General features: G+C 49.0%; 7 protein-coding genes across 7 annotated transcripts; 4 read left to right on the forward strand and 3 right to left on the reverse strand.

Moving 5' to 3' along the window:
• Positions 1-678: 678 nt before the first annotated feature.
• N7511_001348 (uncharacterized protein) lies at positions 679-2,492 on the reverse strand (the record flags this gene model as incomplete). The annotated part of the gene is made up of 2 exons (XM_057123773.1): positions 679-2,345; positions 2,399-2,492. The coding sequence occupies 2 exons, from the start codon at positions 2,490-2,492 to the stop codon at positions 679-681; spliced, it is 1,761 nt and encodes a 586-aa protein (XP_056989506.1).
• Positions 2,493-12,542: 10,050 nt separating this feature from the next.
• Positions 12,543-14,757, reverse strand: N7511_001349 (chaperonin-containing T-complex subunit CCT5; the record flags this gene model as incomplete). The annotated part of the gene is made up of 10 exons (XM_057123774.1): positions 12,543-12,587; positions 12,639-12,727; positions 12,783-13,101; positions 13,155-13,803; positions 13,856-14,145; positions 14,220-14,303; positions 14,355-14,448; positions 14,542-14,590; positions 14,656-14,673; positions 14,748-14,757. The coding sequence occupies 10 exons, from the start codon at positions 14,755-14,757 to the stop codon at positions 12,543-12,545; spliced, it is 1,647 nt and encodes a 548-aa protein (XP_056989507.1).
• Positions 14,758-15,095: 338 nt separating this feature from the next.
• Positions 15,096-16,042, forward strand: N7511_001350 (chromo domain-containing protein; the record flags this gene model as incomplete). The annotated part of the gene is made up of 5 exons (XM_057123775.1): positions 15,096-15,102; positions 15,181-15,322; positions 15,376-15,418; positions 15,483-15,562; positions 15,634-16,042. 5 exons carry the CDS (start codon positions 15,096-15,098, stop codon positions 16,040-16,042), a joined length of 681 nt encoding a protein of 226 aa, XP_056989508.1.
• A 492-nt stretch (positions 16,043-16,534) lies between these two features.
• Positions 16,535-18,222, reverse strand: N7511_001351 (putative transcription factor Rap1; the record flags this gene model as incomplete). Its single annotated transcript, XM_057123776.1, has 4 exons — positions 16,535-17,629; positions 17,685-17,928; positions 17,979-18,064; positions 18,115-18,222. 4 exons carry the CDS (start codon positions 18,220-18,222, stop codon positions 16,535-16,537), a joined length of 1,533 nt encoding a protein of 510 aa, XP_056989509.1.
• Positions 18,223-19,070: 848 nt separating this feature from the next.
• Positions 19,071-19,877, forward strand: N7511_001352 (DHHC family palmitoyltransferase; the record flags this gene model as incomplete). Its single annotated transcript, XM_057123777.1, has 1 exon — positions 19,071-19,877. The coding sequence occupies one exon, from the start codon at positions 19,071-19,073 to the stop codon at positions 19,875-19,877; it is 807 nt and encodes a 268-aa protein (XP_056989510.1).
• Positions 19,878-20,218: 341 nt separating this feature from the next.
• On the forward strand, positions 20,219-21,538 carry N7511_001353 (NAD(P)/FAD-dependent oxidoreductase; the record flags this gene model as incomplete). Its single annotated transcript, XM_057123778.1, has 1 exon — positions 20,219-21,538. One exon carries the CDS (start codon positions 20,219-20,221, stop codon positions 21,536-21,538), a length of 1,320 nt encoding a protein of 439 aa, XP_056989511.1.
• A 723-nt stretch (positions 21,539-22,261) lies between these two features.
• On the forward strand, positions 22,262-22,844 carry N7511_001354 (actin-binding ADF family protein; the record flags this gene model as incomplete). The annotated part of the gene is made up of 3 exons (XM_057123779.1): positions 22,262-22,524; positions 22,619-22,749; positions 22,819-22,844. The coding sequence occupies 3 exons, from the start codon at positions 22,262-22,264 to the stop codon at positions 22,842-22,844; spliced, it is 420 nt and encodes a 139-aa protein (XP_056989512.1).
• Between the last annotated feature and the right edge of the window lie 626 nt (positions 22,845-23,470).

Genomic DNA, 23,470 nt, shown 5'->3' on the forward strand with positions numbered 1-23,470 from the left:
GACTTTGTGGTTTTGGCAGTCATCAGGTAGCGTACATAGGGGCAACTGGCAGCCCGATCTGATCTGATCTCAATCGTGAGTGGACGAGGAAGAGGATCGGGGCCGGATGAATTGCAAGACGTAAAAACGTGTGGTATCAGGTATCAGGTATCGCAGAGAAAGTAGAAGAAAACAAGGAAAGGTAAGGGGAAGCGATCTCTGCGATGATAATCGAGAGTAGAAAACAAATGCTAGGCGTTTTCTGCTGTCGGAAAGGGTGGACAAGCAGTCAAGGCGCTGAGATTGACGATAGAAAAAGGAACCTTTTTTTGGGTGAACTTCCTGTTCATGAAAAGAAAACGCATCCGGGATATCTTTTGGAAACAGATAGTTTCTTTCAACCATTTGCAGACCGAAAAGAGAAAGGATATGAGCTGTACATGGATATTAGGTTCGTAAAAGGGATTAGCCCTCGAGTAAGGTGTTCCATAAGCTCCATGCAATGCTGTATGCCATGATAACACCCCAAACCCTCGAACCGTGAGATAGAAAGAAATGAAACAAATTCCGTATGTGCGCCATATATGCAATGCATGATCGTGATCGTACGTGTCAAGAAAAGAATGCTATGCTGTGCAAAGCAAGTGGAGAAATTTCGAAAAGCGCGTAGGTGTAGAGAAGTGATCGCAGACGAATCGACTACCAGCCTTTCACGTGGTATTCCCAGGGACCAAAGTCGGTAGTGTAGTTGGTCCAGGAGCCGTTCTTAGCCGCATCGAAGTTGGCCGCATTGGGATCGGCTTCAACGCTTGATTGATTCGGGCCAACGCCCCTGTGGGGGCCATTGGGACCCGGGTATTCTTGAAGGTTCTTCATGTCATGGGCGGTGTGTCGGCGCTTCAAGAAGGCGTTGGCTGTTGCGCTCTTCTGCTGACGCTCCCATAGAAGATGCCGGCGAAGGGACTCGGTCAATTCGGTTGCAAGCATGTTGCGGCGGGTGGTCCGGGGAGAGTGAGCCATGGACTGGCATCCGCCCGGCTTCATGCCAATAGGCTTCGACCTGGGTACATCGGGACCACGCATGGTCAAACTTTCTTCGTCCTTTGCAGGCGGAGAGGCAGGGATTGATGGGCCGTTGGGTGAGGTCAACCGGGACCGTTGAAGTGCGGGACTGGACCGGAACGCGTTTCCTTGCATCCGGGCCGGTTGGTGCATCATCATAGTGAGCATCGAACGCCGCGACACAAGGTTGGGTCGGGAGTCTACCCGTTGGAAAAGCTCGCCCCGTTCGTCGACGCTGGACTCGCCACCTTCAGTAACTGAGTCCTCCCAATCCGAGTCCTCATCATCCTCGATCGCACTTTCTGAGACCTCATCGTCCGTTTCGATGGCATCCTCATCGGATCGGCTGATGTCCTTGGGGTTGGGGATGATATGAGAGACCTGGTTGCTGAAAGAAGCAGTCTTCTTCGCGGAACTCGGGATGCTGATTCTCGGCTTCAATCCTCCGGCGGGCACCTTTTCCTGAGCCACCTGGGGACCCATGCGCTCCTCAAAAGAACTTTCGTCATCGTCTCCAGAAGATCCACCCAACGTAAACATGCCACCCTTCTTCTTCAGTGGCGAAGGTCTTAGCTGAGTAGTGGAACGGGAGGGACTGGGGTCAATGGCCAGTCTCGGCTGCGATCGGAAGGAAGAAGATATGTGCGAAGGAGAGAATCCGCGAACGATGCTAGGAGACTTGATCAATTCAGGTCGACTGGGAAGGACACCCGAAGAGGAAACACTAGTATCGGAGGCATTGGGCTGAGCAGTGTCACTCTCATTGCCTTCGGGGGCAGTTGTGGAGCAAGACTCGGTCGACTCGTGGGGGTAGTGAATCGGTCGGGTGAAGTGAGGAACCTGGCGGGCAGTAGAGACGGAGGGGGGAGTAGGAGTCGGGGTAGAAGGGCGAGGAGTGATGTCGACGACGGGCGCAGCAGGCTCGACGGCATGAGTAATCGGTTCCAAGCACTTCTTTTCCTTAATGTTGAGCACCATGCGCTCCAAATCCAGGGAGGTGATGTGCTTCTCCTTTCCACGGCCTAGGCTGGCCAACGAGTCCTCACGAACGACAGCAGGTCGGAAGTCGTTGAACTTGGGGCGCTTGATGTGAGCTTCGATCCGCTCGGCTTGGTCGGACGCGGCCGACTCGACACTGGCGGAGAGCTCCGGTAGATCGCCCGCCTCTGAACGGAGCAATGGCAGAGCTGAGGTGCTTTTGTTGGACTTGGGCTCGACGCAGAAGGTTTCGCGGGTCCACAAGCGCCAACTGAGGTTTTCCAGTCGGCGACCTTGATCCATGTAGTCGGCACATTTTGAGAAAACTAGTAACATGTCAGCATAACCAAATCTTCGCGATTCGCACATTGTCACGTACCCATCCACATTCCATGGAGACTTTGAGCGTTGGCCGTATCCACCTTGTGGATATTGTCGGCGTCTACCGTGAGGACGGGTGTCGTTAGAGGCATTGATGCGTCGCCACAACTAGAGTTGTAATTGATTGGGTCCGTGTTGATGATGTTCCGGGGTCGCCGTCTCCCCCGAGAGTGGTCGTACGGCGCTTGAGAGTCGGAGGTGAAGGTTAGAATCAACCGGGGTCTTGAGATTGGCTTGAAATTGGAGACTGGGGCCCGGAGGTATGTAGAGTCAATCGCTTGTCGTCTGAGCAGCAATGAAGTGCTTAGGCAAAATATCCAGCTGACAGCGGAGGTGAAACGGTGAACGAGTCGCTAATCCGAGGCAAGTGCAGAGTCAAATCCCAAATTTCCGTTCGAACGCCACACAGTGCGGAGAAACCGGGGAGCGGAGAGTCGGGGGAGGGTGTAGACGGGGTGAGTCTCGTGTATGAACGAAAGCAAGCCCGGATTGAGGTCGAATGTCGGAGGGTGAGAAGTGTTGAGTAAGAGGAGAGAGAAGTGAAGAACAGAGCGAAGAGAACGATAATAAGGACGGGGGCGGCAATGGAGTGGAGAGGAGAGGGGGTAATAAATCAAAAAAAAAAGAAAAAGAAAAGAAAAAAAAGAAAGTGGTAAATACGTGACAATACAAGGGGGAAAAATAAAATCCAGAAAATAAAATAAAAAACCAAAACGGACCCAAAACGAAAAAACCAAAAAACGGTGAGGAAAATTCAATCGCATCACGGGGCTCATTACACGTGCTCTTATGTAATCATTGTATCCCACCTGGGCATTTCCAGCCCTGATATCAGTTACATTGGAATGTTCACTGAAGAGTAACGTGAATATTCACTTACAATGTGGAATCTTCATCTTGTATGAATCTAGATATTCTTAGAAATCTCTTAATTGTCTATGACCACCACTCAAATCAGTGGTCAACCACCTTGTCAAAAGTCCAGACCCAAGGCTCACCACGCCACCTAATGTATAAGGTCGTTTGGTCTTGGTCGTTTAGACACTCGCCACTGGCAATTCACTTATCCCCAGACCTAACCTACTGACTTGATGAAGTGTCCAAGGGACGATTGGTGGTCCCATTCCAAGCCTTGCAAGACCGGCTGACTCGTTAAACTGATATGTGTCGCCTTGCGACTCTTTTCGTCACGGCCGCTGGGGACATGGGGTACACCGCATTCAAAGGGCTAGAAGGGATCGGTCTAAGATCTTAAGCCACGTTGTGCTCATCAAGCTTGACTGTGCTATCTACCGGAAGCCCTCCGTACTCCGTGCTCCGTATTCCATCTTGAGGTCGGAGGCGAAACTCAAGATAATTAAACACCCCCTCCCCCCCCCCCCCCCCCCGGAGATTATAGATCATAACGCCTCTTAATATCGGGCGGCTTATTGGGGCAGTTGATGCCGGCTGAATTGGTTGCTCGGTAATCCCCCAGTCCCCAGTTCTCCCCGCAAGCAGTTGGTATCCGGGAGAAAGGGATGATTCCAAGGATGCCTGCATACTGGGGAACTGTCCTTCCATAGATCGGGCTCTCAGGCGCATCGCTAAATAATTACTTCCGATCTATTCTAGACATCGGTGAGGTCTCATGTCGACCTTTGCGAATCAACCTTACCGCCCTTTTTTCCCCCTTCGTTCTTTTCTTTCTTTTCTTATCTTCCGAAAGAGCACATCCTGGTTTCTTTTTTGACTATTTTTCTATCTTTGACCTAGGACACGACCGCAGTGTCACAAACCGTACATCGTCACGAGTTGCAGAAGTACTTGGGTACCTTCTACCCTTTCCTGTTTCCCACAGGAGAGCCGTCATTATGAAACAACAGAGGCGACCTTTTGATAGTCACGGGAGAACACATAGAGCAACTGTAGCCCGGACTGGCGGAAAAGGAACTGTGTCTCCTTAATTCCAACTGCCCGGAGGCTTGGGATAGGATCGTCCCCACCCCCTGCCGGGGCACAAGTCACACAGGGCGCACGTTTCATCATGTGATGTTAACAGAAACTGATACTCAAACCTGGATCTTGCATGTAGCTAACACCCCTGCTCCTGTGGGGGAAGCTTTGGGGCTGGGACTATCTGGAAATTTAAAATAGGTAAAGTTGGTCTGGTCTGGTCTGTGTGTGGAGAGGAAACAAGTGTCTGCAAAGCATTCCTGGACCCATTCGACAAGCAATTACCTGCAGTAGTTTCTATATGTACAGTATTGTGTACAGGAAGTTAGTGCTTGGATATAATTTATCACTTGTGGTATCTAGTTCCAAAAACAAAGAACCACCAATCAAGCAGTCTATATCTTCATAGACCCTAACCGCCCAAGTCGTCTAATTCATTCCAAACAGCTCGCTGGTAGTGGAGATATCCCGGTGGATGTATGACATGACTACACAATCGCCTACAGGACATGAAGCATTCTTTGGCCGCTTATGCAGCCTGACTTTTTTTAACGCTGCTGACCCCCTATTAGGATGCTGTCAGGGAGAAGCTTGCACAAACAATCTCCCAAATTCTGACGGGGTCATCTCAAGAGCTGGGAGGTCTCATTTCATCTTGACTCACTCTATAGTGCTGTCTCACTGGCTCTATGATTCGGGTGGTACCAGGTGGCAATATGAAATTGCACATAAGATACCTCATTAACGCAGGCGTGCTGCAGGATGATCAACCTGGTTGAGGCTTCCAATAGTTCAGTCACGCCCCCATTCTGTCCATTCTGAGAACACGGGAAATGTGGATACCGAGGTAGTCGGGAGAAGGGATCTCCGGCAGATCAGTCCGAGGCGATATACTATAGCTGGGAGAGCTGGGAGGACTAGGATCTGGATACTGGATCGGTTGTACAATACTTGCCACGAGATGACCACGGGCAGACTGAGGTGGCTAGCAGATGACAGTCGACGCAGGCATTACTGCGCGCCTCGAGCTCCTTACTAAACGGAGAAACAATTCCCAGCCCTGGAGATTGCCAACTCATACTGTGGCGAGATCACGCGGAGGCCTGGTCACATGATGGGGATGAGGCTGTGTTGAGGCGAGAATTTAGTTCATGTGATGGAAAGTGAACATGGATCTCGGTCCGACTGTGTCCACCTCTCCACTCTCGCCAAATGCCCCGTCATTACTGTGTATGGACTTGTACAAACCACTACACATGCCAACCTTGCTAGTCCAAGCCAATGAAACCGGCAAGTTCAGGGGTGAACAGCTACAGTACCGTTCAAAGCGAACATCCATCACCAAAATAAAAAATCACCATCGTCATGCAGTGAACTCATCTCTTATCCTAAAGTGTACTCATGCATGGAGATACCATCGGCCGTGTCGATCGGTCAGACTGGCTTTATCTATTCTGGGTAAATGGCTGATAGGTAGAAGTGAGATAGAATATATCATTCGAGATCGATGATGCCTAGACGAACCTTCAAGTCACACTGTGCCTGGACGCGCTTGGTCTGAACAAACCAAAAGCCAGCATCCTCCTCCTCTGTGACAGGGCCTGACGCCAGTGACTGTCCTCCATATCTGTGGCCAAACATGTAACAAATCACCATGTGCGAGCGTGATTCCATGACTCCCACGGTCTCCTTAATTACAGTAATGTTAACTCCGTTACGCTCTTTGTTTCCCCTTGATCGAAATCAGCCAAAAATTCGCGATGATCTGTCTCTCTTTTGGGGAGGGGAGTGTAGCAAATCACATTCCTTCAAATTCATACCATTTTCATCTCCGATTCTGGCCCGCTTCCCCGGATGTCTGTGCATGTTTATGTATCCAACTTGAATATATCCCTAAAACTTCCAGTTAAACGTAAACAAAGGGGGTACGTCACTTGAGTCTCGGTATTCAAGCCCTGGGTTCTTGAACGTACTTCAAAGTCCATGGGCTGATATAATTCGAGCAAGGGATATCGGGGAGTTGAAGCCGGGCATAGTTTAGTTTCGATTCGAAGGCCCATAGGGTCAGGTGAACAAGCGAACTCAATCTCAATTTGGATGCATTCATACCAATATCCAAAGGCAAGGCAGGATGAATGGAGTGTGTCATGACCGTCATGACCGTCCCGACTTGCTGACTTTCTGGATTACTGACTTTGTGGCCTCTTTGTCTGTCGCTTCCCGACTCCGCAAAGATCGACCCCAGCCCTTTGCGCATGTGACCCGGAACAAGGGATATATATCCTGAGTCCGGGGAATCTTCCAGATCGTAGGGAAGCTTACTCTATTGGCAGCCTACGATTTTCTGGGAAATGGATTTTAGCTGGGACTTGTGATGGGAGGGGTGTTTTGTTCCTGGCAATCCAGCCGGAAGGAAGACTTGCATATCCGCGACGATCAGTTTCGAAAGAGCTTTGGTCCTGGTTCTTTTGGCTTACTGTCATGGTTGTCTTCTAAACAATCAGTCTGGTGGTTTCCAAACACCCCTGCCCTAGGTAAAGACTGTTCTGGACTCCAGTTTGTTTGTGTTCGCTAGATATGGCATCCTTTGCGGAACAGTCTCGTACGAAGCTTGATAGACAGTGAAATGTGCTCAGGTGATACTGGCAATATTGTGTTGCTCCTTCAACCAGCTACCAGAGCACACAGCCATGCATGCCGTCGGAAAGGTCTAGCCCTCCAATATCAAGGGTCCCTGATCCCGGATTATCGAAGACGCCCTTGTTTAGGATATGTTAAATCGATCCTTCCTGTGCCGCAGATCCCTTTCCCAGGTATTTGGTAGCCCTGGCATGTCTGCTCTCATTTTCCGACGTTGCGGACCCACTTCCCTGAAGTTTGGACTTTGTGTACTCCGTAAGGGTCTATACCTCCGTACTGTGTTTATGCTTCATCCGCCACCTCGTCATTGTTATTGCTGGGGAAGCATGCTGTACTGCGAGGGTAGAGTCTCAACATGGAGAATTGAATGTGACAATTGTTTCTTCTTTGCTTGTTCTTACTGCATAGTATTACGTCCAACATTGGTGAACCCCCTGTAATGCGCCCTCTCTACTGTACTTCCATTGTCAACAACTTCCCCAGGCCCCCAATTCAAGCAGTGCCAGCTGATCACTATTCCTTCCAAGTCCCGAGCTACCCGTGTCTAAAGAGACAATTGAAACTCTCACAAGTCTCGAAAGAAATCATATTTTCTTTTTGTCCTAGGATTGGGCGTCCAATGTACACAAGTGATCAAAGACACGACGAATCTCAGAATAGACTTGACCAAATCCCGTGACAAGCCTAGACCTATCAACCTACCAAACGTAGCTCATCAGTGCAGTCATATCGCATTCTCATTTTCACTCTCCGCCGTCGCGCAAACAATCGAATGAGATACGTGCTGATCAGGGCCTAACGAGCCAATAACGATCCCAACCCGCCAGCTGACTGCATCGGGCCATGTGCGGCCCCCTGTGGCTGTTTGGGGGCGGCTATCTCCTGACAGCTCTCTTTGCTTTTTCGATGCCCAGAACGGCTGTGGCGGCTGGGAACAAAGACCTGTCTAATCATCGTTGCTTCGGTGTCTCTCGCTGTGATTGTGGCGGAAGTCCGACATCGCTGCCTTTGATTGTGTCTCTCTGTAGGTCATTGTATTCAGCTGTATAGAGTCTGGACCTGGTCTGGTTGAATTGCTGGATATACGTGTATAGGTTCTTTAGGTAGTGTTATACTTTCTACCATCGTATCCTTCTTTCATGGCGCGCCACACGACGGCTTTGTGATCGACTGGTCTTCCGCTTGGGCTGTTTGCCTTGTCGCCTGGCAGCAGGCGCTGACCGGGTAATTAAATCTAGGCCTTTCCATTTTTTGAGGTCATACTGTTTATGTCTCGGTGGGGCATTGGGCGTGGGGGTTCTTTGATGGAGCCTCCCAGGCTCATTTATCCGGCTTTTCAAGGATACTTCCCCGTCCGCCGTGGCTGCTGCTGGTCGCGTATGATTTGAATTTGGACTGGTAATGAATATGTTACATGCATCAACTCAAACATGGTTGTTTTTTTTTTTTTTGGCATGCTGAGTTGTGGTGGTTGCAAGCCTCTTTGTGGTCGATGGGTGTGCAACACATATCACAGCCACCTATAGGCTTAGACTTCTCTCAAAGTTCTAGAAAGTCAAATATTGTTAGGCAACTATATCAAACCAGAATATTCATTATTACTCTATGCGACCTGACTGTCTCCGCTGTGGAGATCAAAATCCGGGGAAGCAACATCGATGGGATACCCCGGACCCTGAGGTATGTACGGCCGCATCCGGCCAGGATGCCCAACGCTACCCCAGTCCGAGACTAGAAAAAGGTCCATTTACGATGCGACGCAAATAGAATACGAGAATCAAATTGGACGGCAGATCAGGGGATTCAAAGTATGGTTCTGAAATAATACCATACCGATTCCCGATCTATCCCGTAAGCCGGAAGCATCTGAAGCGATTTAGGGAGCGGCATCAAAATTCGGTGAGACCAAACAGCGCCCAAGGCAGCCAAGCAGCAGGGTCATTATGCGTAAATCTAGCGCCTTGAGATCACTGGGTTTGTGATGTGTCGATGGTTGACAGGTGCATCCCAGTCGTGTGACAAAACCACCGTAGACCAACGATTCCCTCAGGCCGCAAAGGATGCAATATGACCCTCCACATAGATCGAAAGCGAATAATAGCTATATGGGAGGTTTCAAAATAACGCCCACTCTACAGAATACCCTTGTCACGAGCGAGGAAGAAAAAAAGACGAACGCCGGAGTCTTTGCTCAACGAACAGATCGAAGCCACGTCGATGAACGGTGCCATGTGAACACCATGGTGATTTCCATTCTAGCTCCCATGAGGCTATTAATCTCACCTTCCTAAGTTAGAAGTGTCACTTTCTTCGTTGATATCGACATCGCGACCTCGGCTTGTCCACTTTCTTCCCGCTCGCCCCGTTCCACATGGAGCCGAGCCGTCTTTCAGGTCATCTGAACAAGTTGTGCTACAACTTTCGGCAGATGTTTACCCGAAGGCTGGCGCGCCTATGGAATCTGTCTAGAAGGAAGAACATATATTCATTTTTCCTTGTCGGACAGAGTCGTGGCACTTTCGAAACCGGTTGCACTGCCGTGCTCTCACGAATATATTTTTGAACTGGTCCTTGGAGGGTTGCCAATCTCGGAGCTATCATCGTTGACCAGTTCATGCTTGCACCTGCTAGAATGACGTGACAGGGAGCTATTTGCCTCTACTTTCGTGATATCTGGTCAATATACCACATGTTTTGAGATGAGCCGCGGCAAAATACACTGGTAACTAGCACAGCCCGAAGCACAGATCAATTACCAATATTTGTCGCTCTGATTAATGGTGACACAGCGATAGAGGGGAAAATCGAGATTGATTACCGCAGGGATGGCATAGCAGATAGTTTTCTGTCCATGAACCAGATGGACCCAAGATACCGGCATCTCTGTCTGATCTGCGTCTGATCTATATCCATTCTCAAGAGAGTTGATTCACATGACCAGTAAGAGTATAAAGCGTACATAAATGAACATCCGAACTGTTTGTCCGGATTCAATCCAAGAGGCCACTCAACAAACACGAACAAAGGCCCACAACCAAGAGTCAAGAGCAAGAAAAGCACAAGAGAGATAAGTATAGCAGTCTCGGGTATAAAAAACACACCAAGGTCTCACCCACATTATCGAGAAAAGCTCAGTCCCATTACAAACCAATAACCCAAGCCCGACATCTCCACCACCGTATCCAAGACAAGACCTAAACCCCCATAAAACATAAAAAAAGCACCCATGTCCCACAAGATTACAAACAAACCCTGTGAACGAGAATCACCACGGAGATCGGGTCTTGCACTCGTACCTGTCATCGCCGTCACACCACAGCAATGGATTGGCATTCGGCCCGATGCAAGAGCTCGAACCGATTCAAGCACATGTCCCGATCTCCTGCCCCCAGCGGTCTGGCCAGATAGGAAGAGGTAGATGGCGACATACTGTAGAGTGTGGCATATATATCCAAGCCTACATATCCCATGCTGGGCTCTGCGGTGTCGCTGTTTCTGACCTCTGTCCCATGGTGGCGCCTGTCGTATTTTCAATCAATGCCGTCCTTTTGACTTGGCTGGCTGCAGGTCATGGGTATCTTTAATTCATCTACCGCGCGAGACGCAGGAGTACTATACAGGGATTGTTGCATGTATGTCTGTATGTATTTGCTATGCTACTGTTTGGTGTATGCTGTAGGGGCTATGCAGTGCTATGTATCCGATAGAGACTTAAAGATCGAGTGACATTGGCTGCTTTGTTTTAGAATTGCACTGCAGGGTGAGCTCATTGACCTCCCGTTGTCTCAAATTACTCTTGTTTTCTTTGCAGGATATCGGTCTAGGCTTTGATCTGGTGAATCTAGGCTGTTCTCTGGACTTGTGAGATTGAAATAGGGTGAAGGTCATTCAAAAGTGATACTAGATTCGAAGGGTTCGATATCCCAGTGAGTTTTGACTTCTTTCACTCGTCGCGTCTCACATGATGGAAAAAGAAACACCAAAGGAAATCTCACCAAAGAAAAAAATTAACCGATCCAAGCCAATATAAATATCCCCAGCCAAGTCTCAATAGCTGGGAGACCCCCAAAATGAATCATTTGTGTATGGTGGTAAAGGACAAGGATTGTATTTCTATACATTGTGCAACCAAAATTCAAACCTTGAAACCCTGAACCGAGCTGAAAGGCCATCATACCGGGACAAAAAGGCACACAAGAGAAAGAACCAAGTCGGATTCTGAGTTCAGCTCAACACGACTTCCGAAATAGGTAGACATCATTTGGAAGGGCATACAGCATAACAAGCCTACGCGGCCACTACCCACCCACCGGAGAATTCCGATTTGGGCTCCGATCAATACCTCAAACCCCTTATCCGCTCTAAGTGTATACAAAAGTTACAATTCCAGTCCGTCCCATAGGCCCATATCTTGTTGCTCGAGGTGGTTCCCCGAACGAGCAATATCACAGCAAAGCGCAAGACATGAGACCAAAGAGCTTACCATTTCTAGACAATACCTACCCTTCAGTGTAGGTTGGAGGAGGTTAGACTTTATTCTTCGTATCTTGCATAACACCAACCTAGAAGAAATGGCACCGCAAAGCTGGAGATCGCTGATCACTACCATATTCTCCATACCTTGCGTGCATGTCGTGCAAATTACTTCATCCAAGACCGACTCGACCTGCACCGACGATCAGATCGTCGTAACTCGTATCCATGAAGAAAAATCAGGTACCATGTGAATCGTCGCAAAAATAGTAGTCGTGACCATGGAAGAAATAGGAGAGAGGGAGAAAGGAGAGGACAGCAGACCGAGGTATCAAGGTGAACAACGCATCACTCATTTGATATAGCATCATGACCAAGACTCAGACTCGGATGCACAATACAATGCATGAGGTGACCACCGCCCGACCTAAAGAAAAAGAGCCATATGTCCGATTTCTCGTATCCGGTTAACATGGCAGTGTTGATCTCTCGTTGGGGGCAGGTCACCAGTCACCCTTTATTGGGCCTAGAGGGAGTTCGTGGGAAATGATATACCGAGGTTGGACAGGAGAATATCCCCGAAACTTAGAGTCGGCAATTGATGTCGGAAACATCTGAAGAGAGGGTGTAGATGGTGTGATCTTTTTCTTCTGTACGGTGTTGTTCCTCGGCAGATCGGGTGAATCCTCGTGATGGCAAAGCCCTGACGGTTCCGAATGGAGACACGGATCGCGACGAAAAGTGTATGAATGGCCTAATATGTTAGTTTCAGTAAAGTACTGGTATCGATCTTGTGTCGCTTTCCTCTCTGTCGAAGTCGGAAGTTCCTTTTCGTCCTGCCTTGGACAGACCACACGACGGTGTCTTATGGTAGTTGTAACCTATCGACAGGCCTTGTGGTGCTTACATCTAGAGATATGTCCGTGGAGCTCATGCCTAAATTAGAGCAAGAATGTTGGCAAGGGGAAGCATTATCAATCCTTTCGCTTTCATTGCAACCGAAAGGTTCTATGTAAGGGACCATGTTTTTACATAGGCAAGCCAGAATCATCAATTTTTTTTCTTTATCATCGTCGATTACTGAGTCGAGGAATCTAGAACTCTGACTCGTCGTCACCGGAGATGATAACGTTGTTGATCTGATTACAATTAGTATGGGAACTAAAAAAAGAAGAGAACGAGGGTCATACCTTAAGAACCATACGGCAAAGCTGAGTGGCAAGCAGAAGCTGCTGGCGCTTGCCGATCAGGGGGTCAATGGCAAAGTGCTCGCGCATGTCTAAGACAGAAGTTAGCTGATAAATTTCGACGAAGGTTCATCAAGTTCAACTTACCATTGGTACCGGTCTGCATGCAGTCAACACCGAGACGGGTGTTCTTCTCTTTAACTTGACGCGACTTGATAGCAGCAAGGGTCTCAATAGGGCTGAGACCAGAGTTCTCAGCGAGAGCGAGAGGAATGGCATCAAGCGCATCAGCGAAAGCGCGCATGGCATATTGCTCAATGCCAGGGCTCTTGACAGCAGCATCCTCAACGGCGAGAGAGCAAGCAATCTCAGCAGCACCACCACCATAAACAACACGGTTGTCACGGACCAGGTTGCGGACGACACATAGAGCATCGTGTAGTGACCGCTTGGCCTCATCAATGATCTGTAGGATATTAGCAACTGATACATCCCTTTTCATATCGCAGGTCTACTCACCATCTTGTTACTTCCACGAATGAAAACAGTCACAGCACGGCTGTTGGCACACTCCTCGATAACCAGCATCTTCTCTCGTGTGGTACCGAAGCTCATCTCACGGACCTTACCAGCAGTACCGAGCTTATCAGCGGTCAAATCCTCGAAACGGGGTACAATGCGGCCATTGGTGGCAATGGCAATCAGCTCAATCTCGGGTCCACCGACCCAGCGGACAGCAGGGAGCTCATTCTGAAGCAGAAGGTGGTTGGCCTCGTCATCGAAACCCCACTGACAGATAACAAGATTGGCACCAGAGTCCTTCAGCTGCTGAATCATCTCTGTGAACTTCTCCTTCTCGTAATCCTGCAACTTCTTGAACTCCTCGACGGATGTGATGTCAAGTTTGTGCTTAGTCTTGGGCTTAGGGGGCTCGAAGGGACAGGTGAGGATAGCCAGCTTGGCATCCCGAACCTCGTCGGGCATCTGGGGGTGAGAAAAGTCCTTGTCCACAATGACACCCTGCACAAGCAGAGAGTCCTCGAGAGATCCACCGACCTTGCCGTCCACCTTGATCAACTCAAAGTCGACATCCTTGCGCTCAAGGTCGGCAACAGAAAGCACAGCATCAATGGCGATCTTGGCGAATTGGTCGTGAGACTTGGAGACACTGCGAAATTTGTCAGCACTTAACTTTTGATCTCATATCAACAAGCCCATACATCTTGCTGCCGAGACTGGTCTTGGCCACTTGGAGGAGGTTGGAGGTATCGTCTTTGCTGAAAAGAATTTCGTCACTGATCTTGTCGAGTTCGGCAACGGCAATCTCGCAGGCCTGGTCATATCCATCGGCGATACGGATGGGGTGGATGCCCTTGTCGATGAGATCGGAGGCTTGCTCCAGCATGGCGGCTGCGAGCACCACGACACCGGTTGTACCATCACCAATCTCCTCATCCTGAGACTTCGAGAGCTCGACTAGGAGCTTTGCAACGTTGTTTGTGATATCCATCTGTCCATATCCCACACATTAGCTTCCCATATCGAAATCAAATCTCGCGGAGGAAAAGGAGTTCGGAGCCGCACCTGGCCGAGAATGGTTGCGCCATCGTTGGTGACGGTGATATCGCCGTCGGCGGAGATCAGAATCTTGTCGAGACCACGGGGACCCTATCAATGAGAATCAGATGTTGTTCCGTCATTGGTTGTTGAGTACCATACCAGGGAAGTCTTGACAATGCTGGCCACTGTCTTAGCGGCAACAATGTGTGACTTGACAGCCTCGGTGCCGTGCTGTCTCTTCTTCTTTCCCTGACTGTTTTATCACATCTCCGTCAGCCCTTATTACCCATCATTTGACCCTCAATGGTATATAAAAGCAGAAAGGTCGGCGTAGCGGTGAACGTACTCCCGAACGACGATGAATGGCCGTCCCTGTTCGTCCTTCAAGACTTGGGCTGTACCCCTGAGCATCAGTAACCGGATTCGATTTATCTCGTGCGGGAATTCGATAGATAATCACCTTGAGACATATCAAGCTCTGTTCACGACCAAAATGGAGATAGTTAGCCATAGCACATTTCCAGAATGAGGGGTATGGGGGGTGCTCCTTACGCATTGCCATATTGACGGTGGGCTGCCACCTGGCAGGGTATAATGAATAAAAAGAGAGAGAGCTCCGAAGAGAAAATAGTATCAAGAGTGAGCGAGAACCAAAAAACACAGCTTGACTGAAATCCGAGGGGTTGAAGCTTCCCGAAATGCACTTTCGACAAATGAAATTCTGACTACCCGAAGGGGACTAGCGTCTCCTGTCCGCCTTCACGCGTTTCCATCATTGCTTTGTATGCGGTGCGACAATCTTGATTTCGAGCAAATTCAGGGCCACAATTGAGGTATTGACCTCGTATCGCCAATCTGTTCTCACAAATCGCAAACCTCATTTCACCGTTCCGACCAACCATGCCTCGTAAGTGAGCTCATCGTTGTACATCGCATATTCGCGCTTGAGCATCGTTATTGACTTTTGACCTTCTGGGCTATCTAGCTCCCGTGGAGGATCAATCAGACACCGAGTCTGGGGACATTCCTTTCAGAGATGCGCCCGAGGTTCAAGCAAATGACAAAGCCATCGATAACGATTCCGACGAAGACGAAGACGAAGACGACGACGAGGAGGAGGAGGGAGTGTGAGTGGCGCGTTCCAGCTCAATCGCGCAGCTGAATAGCTGACGAGAAACAGTTACATTGTTGAGAAGATCGTTGAGCACAGCTGGTTGGATGATGTAGGTCAGCCACAGCCCCCTCAAGCTTCATTCTGCGTGCGACAAGCTGATCCGCAATTGTTAGGGCACCCTCAAGCTTTTAGTCAAGTGGAAGGGCTACGAAGACCCGACCGATCAAACATGGGAGGAAGAAGAAGGTCTCGAGTACGTATGCGAGTGCATTGAGATCTAAAGCGTGAGACCTGCCCGTGCGCTTTTACTGACAAGCGATCTAGAGAGGGAGCCGGTGACGTTCTGGCAGCCTACTACAAGAAGGTTGGCGGAAGGCCAGAATTACCCGCACCGAAGGCCAAGCCGGGCCGCAAGCGCAAGTCCATGGCGGACTCCAAGAGCGACACAGTTACCACAAGCCTTTCAGCAGCTGCCGAACCCAAGCGACAGCGTCGCAAGTCACAGAAGGACATCAAGGGAGAAGAGGCGGACGTCGAGGAAAATGGCACTGGCTGGTTACCAAAGGGCAAGAGCTGGGATAACCTTGTCCAAGAAGTTGACACAATTGTTCGCGACCCCGATGACAATGGCCTGTACGCCTGGCTCGTCTTTACCAACGGACGTAAATCGAGGGTCATCGTTGAGGCTTGCTATGAGAAGTGCCCAATGAAGGCAAGTCAGCCTCGGCTGTAACACTCAGGAAATCGATGATGCTAATTGTTCATTAGATGCTTAAATTCTACGAATCTCATCTGTGAGCCCAGCTATCCCCCCACAATCCCCGGCGCATACTAACACCCCTTGCAGCGTTTTCAAGGATAGTTGAACACATCATTTGTTTGATCGTTTCCAACATATAAGCCTGACATGGTCACACGTGCGAGCAGTTCCTTCATGAATATGGGGAAATAAAAGGAGAGTAAACTACAATAAATGCTCTCTACGGATTTAGCCAACGCGTCTTTGCTCATGGCACAGATATCTCTTCACATTCGATTCGTCCTTTGTTTTGTCTAGCGGGATTTTCTTTGTCTTCATTTTTGGGTCTTTACAACCGGAGTTATTTGGTCATTTTGTCTCCTAACAGCCGGCTATACCATGTGCATTTAACTTTGAATAATTTCACGTTTCCTTCCCGCCAATTTCCTTTCGTACGCCGGATAAAGATAAAGTCTCCCATGGATATCAATAAATGAGGCCTGTCTCCCGCGCCATTCGGTAGTACTCCCACCGTTCCTTCACGAAATCAGCACCGTGTTTCGTCAAGGCTCGTTCCACTTTTGCCCTTTCTTCGGCCTGTAGACATCGATCGTCATCCGCTGTCCACACTCCAGGGACACCCTCAGGGATCCCATTCCCTGCAGCGAGCTGTTGTAGAACCTTGTCTGCCATGTCTGGAACCATGCTTGTGCAGCGCAAGGCGTCAAAGACGTGACTTTCATCAACACCTCGACTAAGCCTTTCATCAATCCAGGTGTCCACGTCTGGTCCGTCGCTCACGTCGTCGTCCATCGGTTCTGGGCTTGGACTTGATGGGAAGAAAGGTAGTTCTAAGAACATAGCGTCCACTGGGTCTTTAAATAGATCCTCAACTGGAGGTCTGTTCTTGTTCAGCTGTTTCGTAAACAGACCTGACTGGGCAAAAGCGTTGTCTCCCCTTGGGCGAGAAATGAGGACTGGTATTTCGTTCTTTGATTGGGGAATGGGAACTTGCTGCTGTGTTTTATTAACCGGCACTTTTACTGGCGGCTCTGTTGCATTAACTGGCGGTTGTACTGAATTAAATGGTGAGTGTGTTGTGTTGGCTGGTGGCTGTGTTGTGTCAATTGGCTGTTGTGAAGTATTGAATTGTGGAGGTGGGAATGCAAGGTTTCCACGACGAGTATTTGCAAAAGGACTTGGAACCTGGAATGGGATGGGGTCTCCACGAATCCCATGTGCCTTTGCCGTTGGAGATGGGTCAACAGGATCTTTGCGTTGGGTGCTTGATGCCACTTTTGGTGTCATATTTGCCGGTTCTGGTTGTTTACCGGATTTCAAGCGAGGCACTGACTGAGACAAGCTGGAAGCAATATCAACCGCCCTTTTTTTTGAGGGTGAATCGGTTGACTGGGTTGTCTCGACAGCGCTGAGATCTGAATCTCGCTTTCGCTTCGAGACAGATGGGACATCTTTCAGAAACTCGGGGCGTAGTTCGGGAACTCCACCCCCAGGACGAGACCTTTCACGCAGCTGCTTCACATATCGAGTACGCCACGATTGCCACGAATGATGAGGGAACTGCGGCTCGAGCATTAGCGTCTTTTCTTCTTCAAATGAAAGCGTTCCACCATACAATTTCTTCCAGTACCTGGTATATTTTGTTGCCCATGAGAGGAGACCCGGGATCTTCCTTCTGAATGTGGGTAATCCAGTCAAACAAGATCTGGTCATCCTTTAAAGTGAAGGATTGTCTAGTTCCTTTGGTTGCAATATGAAATGCCCCAGATGGACGAGGTTTGGACCCCCCAGATTTGTGTGCTTCAAGGTCTTCTAGTCGACCATTGCGAATAGACTGTTCAACATATTGATAGGAGTATCTATCATTTCGTTAATATGCTTTTCGGTCAAGCCAGGACAGAGAACTCACGTATCGGGAGGAATCCCTTTCTTTGCGTGATCTACCAGCTTCACGTCGGCATCTTTTTCCATGAGTACCACGATGCCACCATGATTCTACATCAGTCAACTTCTCGATCTATCAAATAGATGGCGTGGCGACAAACCGCTATCATTTCCTTGAATCTGAGCCTTTGGGGAACGGTCTGAGACAACCAGAATCGGGCACCTTTGAACAGGCTATCCCCTGCCCCTCGATCACTCTGGGATGCCATTTTCAGTGATATCCCCACCGAAGATGTTGTTGGTGACTTTGACTTCTGGACGCGATATCACGTGTCAACGTATCACAAGTCTCATAATTCACGGGCAAAAGGCCTGTGCACAATACCAGCCTTTCATTAAACGCCGAGGATAAGTCTGAAATGATCAGGTAAACTTGTCGAGAAGGTTGCGCGTTGAAAGTTGGTGTTAGGATGGAAACGGCGGTCACGTGGTGTACACAAAACCAACTCGGCGCTGACCACGCATCAAGGACATCCCAAAGGAACTTTGAGAAATTGCGAGATGATGCACGAGTGACCAGAAAATTCCTAGGAATAAAATGGGTGCTCTCCGAACGGTCGGTCTAGTGATTCTGGGAATCTCAGCGTTCACCTTTATTGCTCTGTTTGGCAGGCTACCGGCCTTCAGGTAAGGGAATGCGCCTAGGTGTTTCCAGCAGCAGCTAATTGATCAAGAAAAACACCGGTCGCATTCTTACATCGAATCCTATGGGTTCATATTCCCAATGGAGTTACTATAGTCGACAATCGCTTCTTAGGCGGAAGGATAGTGCGGTGCTGGACTCGGTCCGGTAGCTATGTACTGAAGGAGAATCATCCTTTGGTTTTGGTATGTATTTTGATGTTTGAAGCGACATACATACTGATATATATTACAATAGATATTTTTTGTGGCACTACTTGTGATTGGCGAAGGGGCGTTCGTCCCAGCTGCATGGCCTCGATTGTCGAGCTGCCATAAACTTTCAGTCACTGGTGCTGTTTTGTTGTGTTATGCTCTTCTGTACAAGTGTGTAACGACTAAGTCATTCATCACACCTGAGAATCACGAAGAAGAAATGAAACGATACCCATACGACCGAGTCCTCTTCCATCCAGGATCCCGGTGCACGACCTGTGACTTCCTCAAGCCGGCGCGCAGCAAGCACTGCAGTTTCTGCAACGCCTGTGTCTCGAGACACGATCACCACTGTGTCTGGCTTATGAACTGTGTTGGAGCCAACAACTGCATTTATTTCATCTCGCTGCTCCTGTCACTCTCTGCCATGCTGGTCTACGGATCTTATCTTGGCTATGTCTTGCTCTCCGAGACCCTTGAAGAGCTCATATCGCCAGATATGAGGGCCGCCATTCAAGGCTGGACCATGTACTTCAACATGTGGGGTATTGTGATTTCCGCCGATCCCCGGATTGGAACTGTCTTCCTCTTGATGCTTATGACTGCCCCGCTGGCGGGTGCCTTCTTGGCTTACCATGTATACTTGATCTGGGCTGGTACAACTACCAATGAGACATCCAAGTGGTCGTACTGGAAGGATGATGTCGAGGATGGATATGTTTTCAAGACAAAGCGAAGCTTGATCTTTGAGAATCCTCTTCCGATGACCCCCCATGATCAAGCCTGGCCTATCCACACTGATCAGATTCTTGTCACTGACAATGATCCTCCAACAGAAGGGTGTTTATTGGCCTCTGATTCTAATTGCATCGTTCGTCGTCCTGGCCATGACATGCCACCCGATCCGCGATGGAAGCGACTTGACAGTATGCGAGATGTTGACAACATCTATGATTTAGGCTTCTGGGATAATCTACGCGATGTGATAGGACTATCTGTTCGACGGTCGAATAATGGGCGTAGATAGATGGTCACCGGTTGGCTTCAATTGAATACACTGTGGCCACGTCTCCACACTCGCAAATTGCTTCCTTGCTTGTATCCTACACCGCGCCTATATTTAGCGCATCAACAGGCTGTGCCATCGAATGATGTTGCGAAATGAGTCATTCGAGAGCGAATCAATCACCCAGCCCTTCATTGCGCATACAATCGGCTTAAAATGGATACGAGAGAAGCCACGCTTCCCCGATATCGGGCTCATTCAGCAACTCTTATAGTTTGCATGGAAATCAGCAGTATTTGGTGCTATCCTGGAAAACATTGATTTTGGGAATTGTCAGCTTCCAACTCCAAATCGCTCACAAGATGTTACCGACAGTGAAAATCACGGATCTGAACGAAGCTCCCTCCTCCCAACGAATCTTCATCGTTGGAGGAGGTATCGTGGGCGCAGCTCTCGCCTTCCACCTCTCCCAAAATAAGAATGGACATCACATTGTTCTCATCGACAAGTGTTTAGAAAAGCCTGTTGGGTCTACGGGTCATGCCCCCGGCTTCGTCGGCCAACTCAATGAGTCGCCCGTGCTGACTAGACTTGCTAAAGATACCGTTTCAGAGTATCGCACTATCCCCGGTGGCTTTAACACCGTCGGGGGGCTGGAGCTTTCATCAACAGCATCAGGAGTGGAGACATTGCATCGCCGACGTGAGCTAGCAGAAGCTGCTGGCCTGCCCGCTGAACTTATCACACCAGAGGCAGCGGCGTTCCTTGCTCCAGATTTCATCGACGCCGATACGGTGAAACTTGGGCTGCGTTTCTCGTCGGATGGGACAGCCAATGCGCAGGCCATCACTTCTTACTACTTTGATCAAGCTCGAAGCCGAGCTGTGGACTTTGTCGAGGCCTCTGTTACTGGCTTCGAGGTCACAGATGGCAAAGATGGACAAGTTGCACAGATAAAAGTCCTTCAGACTGCCAACGGGAATATTGACACGCAAGGCAGTATTGCCATACTTGCCACTGGTATTTGGACTCCATCTTTGACAGGTACGGCCGGCTATCAAGCTTCAATCACCAAGCTTCCAGTCCCCATTGTTCCAGTTGCACACCCTTACACATTTACCTCATCTCGACCTCTCCGCACTGGAATCCCGTACCCATTTGTTCGCTGGCTCGATCATCATGTCTACGCCAGAGATCATGGAGATCGGGACGGGCTGGGTAGTTACGATCACACTCCCCTGCAGCTCGATCCTGTGGATACCGCCATCGGAGCTTGGCCACCCAGCTTCGATAAAGTTCTTTCCGAGGCAGCCTCATACTTGAAGAATGGCGATCAATTCCAACTGAACGGATGCAATGCCGACTCGGATGCCTGGGCAGTCAAACGACCGTTCAATGGCATCTTCTCCGTGACGCCTGACAATCTCCCACTTGCAGGGCAAGTGTCAGATGTTGGCAACCTGTGGATGGCCGCTGCGATCTGGGTTACTACTGCTGCTGGAACAGCGAAGCTGCTGTCACGGAAGATTCTGGGTGGAATTGACAGCTCTTCGGAGGAGGATGGGCAGCTCTTGGAAGCTCTGAGTCCTGCGCGTTTTCAAGGTATCGGAGCGGATATTCTGACTAGCCAGGCTTTGGGGAAGTACAACGATATCTATAATAGAGACACTTCGGGTCACTAATACAAATCCTCGACGCCTAGCGGAGTTGCGCATGCTTCAGAGAGATAAATATATGCGTTTACTGAGTGAAAATCATCTAGTTCCGCCTCTCCATTGGCAATAGATTCTATATATAGAGGGTGCTTTCGCCAAAATCGGTTTAAAGCCGTTGTTTTAAGGATTTGAGCTATCAAAAGGAGGTCTTCGTTAGCCAGTCAACGTGCTTTGGAACATATTAAGTTTGTAGTACCCTCCAGCTTGCCCACAGTTGTCTGAGGTTTAATGAATACTTATAAAAGTTTATATGTTCTACAGCATCTTTGCCGAATGTGTGACAATAATCTAATTGGAAATCAGGTGATCCGGCTATGACAGCTCCTTGTCATGTCACTGCTGAGCTCCACCCATGAGGTTATAGTTTCAAGTCCACTTTGCCAACATTAGGATTACAAGCATTGCAGTAAGGATTTTAGAGGGTCGTGGTCCTCTATGCTCACCTGCATGTATATCGGCTTATGTTGATAATGCGGGGAGAGCTTACGTCATGACGAGATATAGACTCTACAGGGGCCAAGTGGAGACATAGCTACCGTCATGATTGCATGCTTGCAACACGTAACAAAGCGGCCCTTAATGTAGATCAGACCATCCCCGCGCGGAATGCTGGGGTAAACTCTGCTATAAATATCGACTCTCCTTTCAGCTTCCCACCTTCCCCTCTTCCTTCCTCCATCTCTCCCAACCATGACACGAGGATTCGCAACCATCACGCCTCAGTGCGAGGAGGTCTTTGACCAGGTCAAAGAAACTGACACTCTCGACTACGTTCTCTACAAAGCTTCTGCTCACGACAAGAACATTGTCGTCGCCAAGTCCGGCAAATCCAAGAATTACGAAGAGTTCCTCACAGAATTCCCGGACAACGAATGTCTCTACTCCGTCTACGACTTCCAGTACGATTCCCCGACTGGCGGGGATAAGCGTCATAAACTGGTTTTCATCACTTGGTATGTGGACCTGGTTACCCCCGTATTACTTGACCCCGCCTAGTGGTCGCGTGATGTCGATGCAGCTTGCTAATTGCTCAAACTCTCACTCCAGGGTCCCCGAAAAGGCTGGTATTCATGACAAAACCTATTACACAACGAACAAAGACCACCTTTACCGCGCATTTGAGGGCATCAGTCTCCATGTGCAGGCGCATACCCCAGCGGAATTAGCTCATGCCACCGGTACGTACCCGAAACGAGACTATTGCTTTTATCGGTGCTCCAGGCTGACTCAAATCCTTTTCTCTCAAGTCCTGAGCCAGTTCAAGGTACTCTGAAAGGCTTCTGAACCTTTACCATTATCGCGAAGAGAGCGACGGACCTTGTTTGTGATGAGGACAATTAGGTAGCACTATCACAATCAAGGATGCCAGTTATCGGCCTGACACAGACACCTGTCTTTCACAAGTCACAATTTACTCACGGCGTTCCCTTCTAATCAATCATTGATGCACTCTGCACTCTGCACTCTGCTATTTCGGCGGGTATCTATAGAAGCATGACACTAGCCCGAAGTAGCTTAATGCATCTGGTGGGCCTGGCAGTGCCGATCTTCTCTGGCTAGAGCGACAGGGTGATATTTCAGCAAGATGTCTGATAGAAACAAAAATGACATCTTGAGAGCACTGTCAATATTATTCTCTGGACTCTACGATGAAAGCAGAACTCGATTGAGCACCATCACCGCCTTATTTTGCCAAGGCGGCGAGGCGATAAACTATTCTGCCAATCTCCAAACTATGTTCGCCCAACGATGTCAGGAGATGGCAAAGGGATCATTTAAAGCGTTGTTGAGTGTTGATAGAACTGAGAGCAAATGACAAGAAAGTAACATTTATTTGCAATGAGATCGGGCTTCTGTATTGATCTTAAACGGTACTTGGGATCATATCCAGGATGTAAA

The sequence above is a fragment of the Penicillium nucicola genome (assembly GCF_028828085.1).
Source record: "Penicillium nucicola strain IBT 29836 chromosome Unknown utg000001l, whole genome shotgun sequence".
NCBI classification, from domain to species: Eukaryota; Fungi; Ascomycota; class Eurotiomycetes; order Eurotiales; family Aspergillaceae; genus Penicillium; species Penicillium nucicola.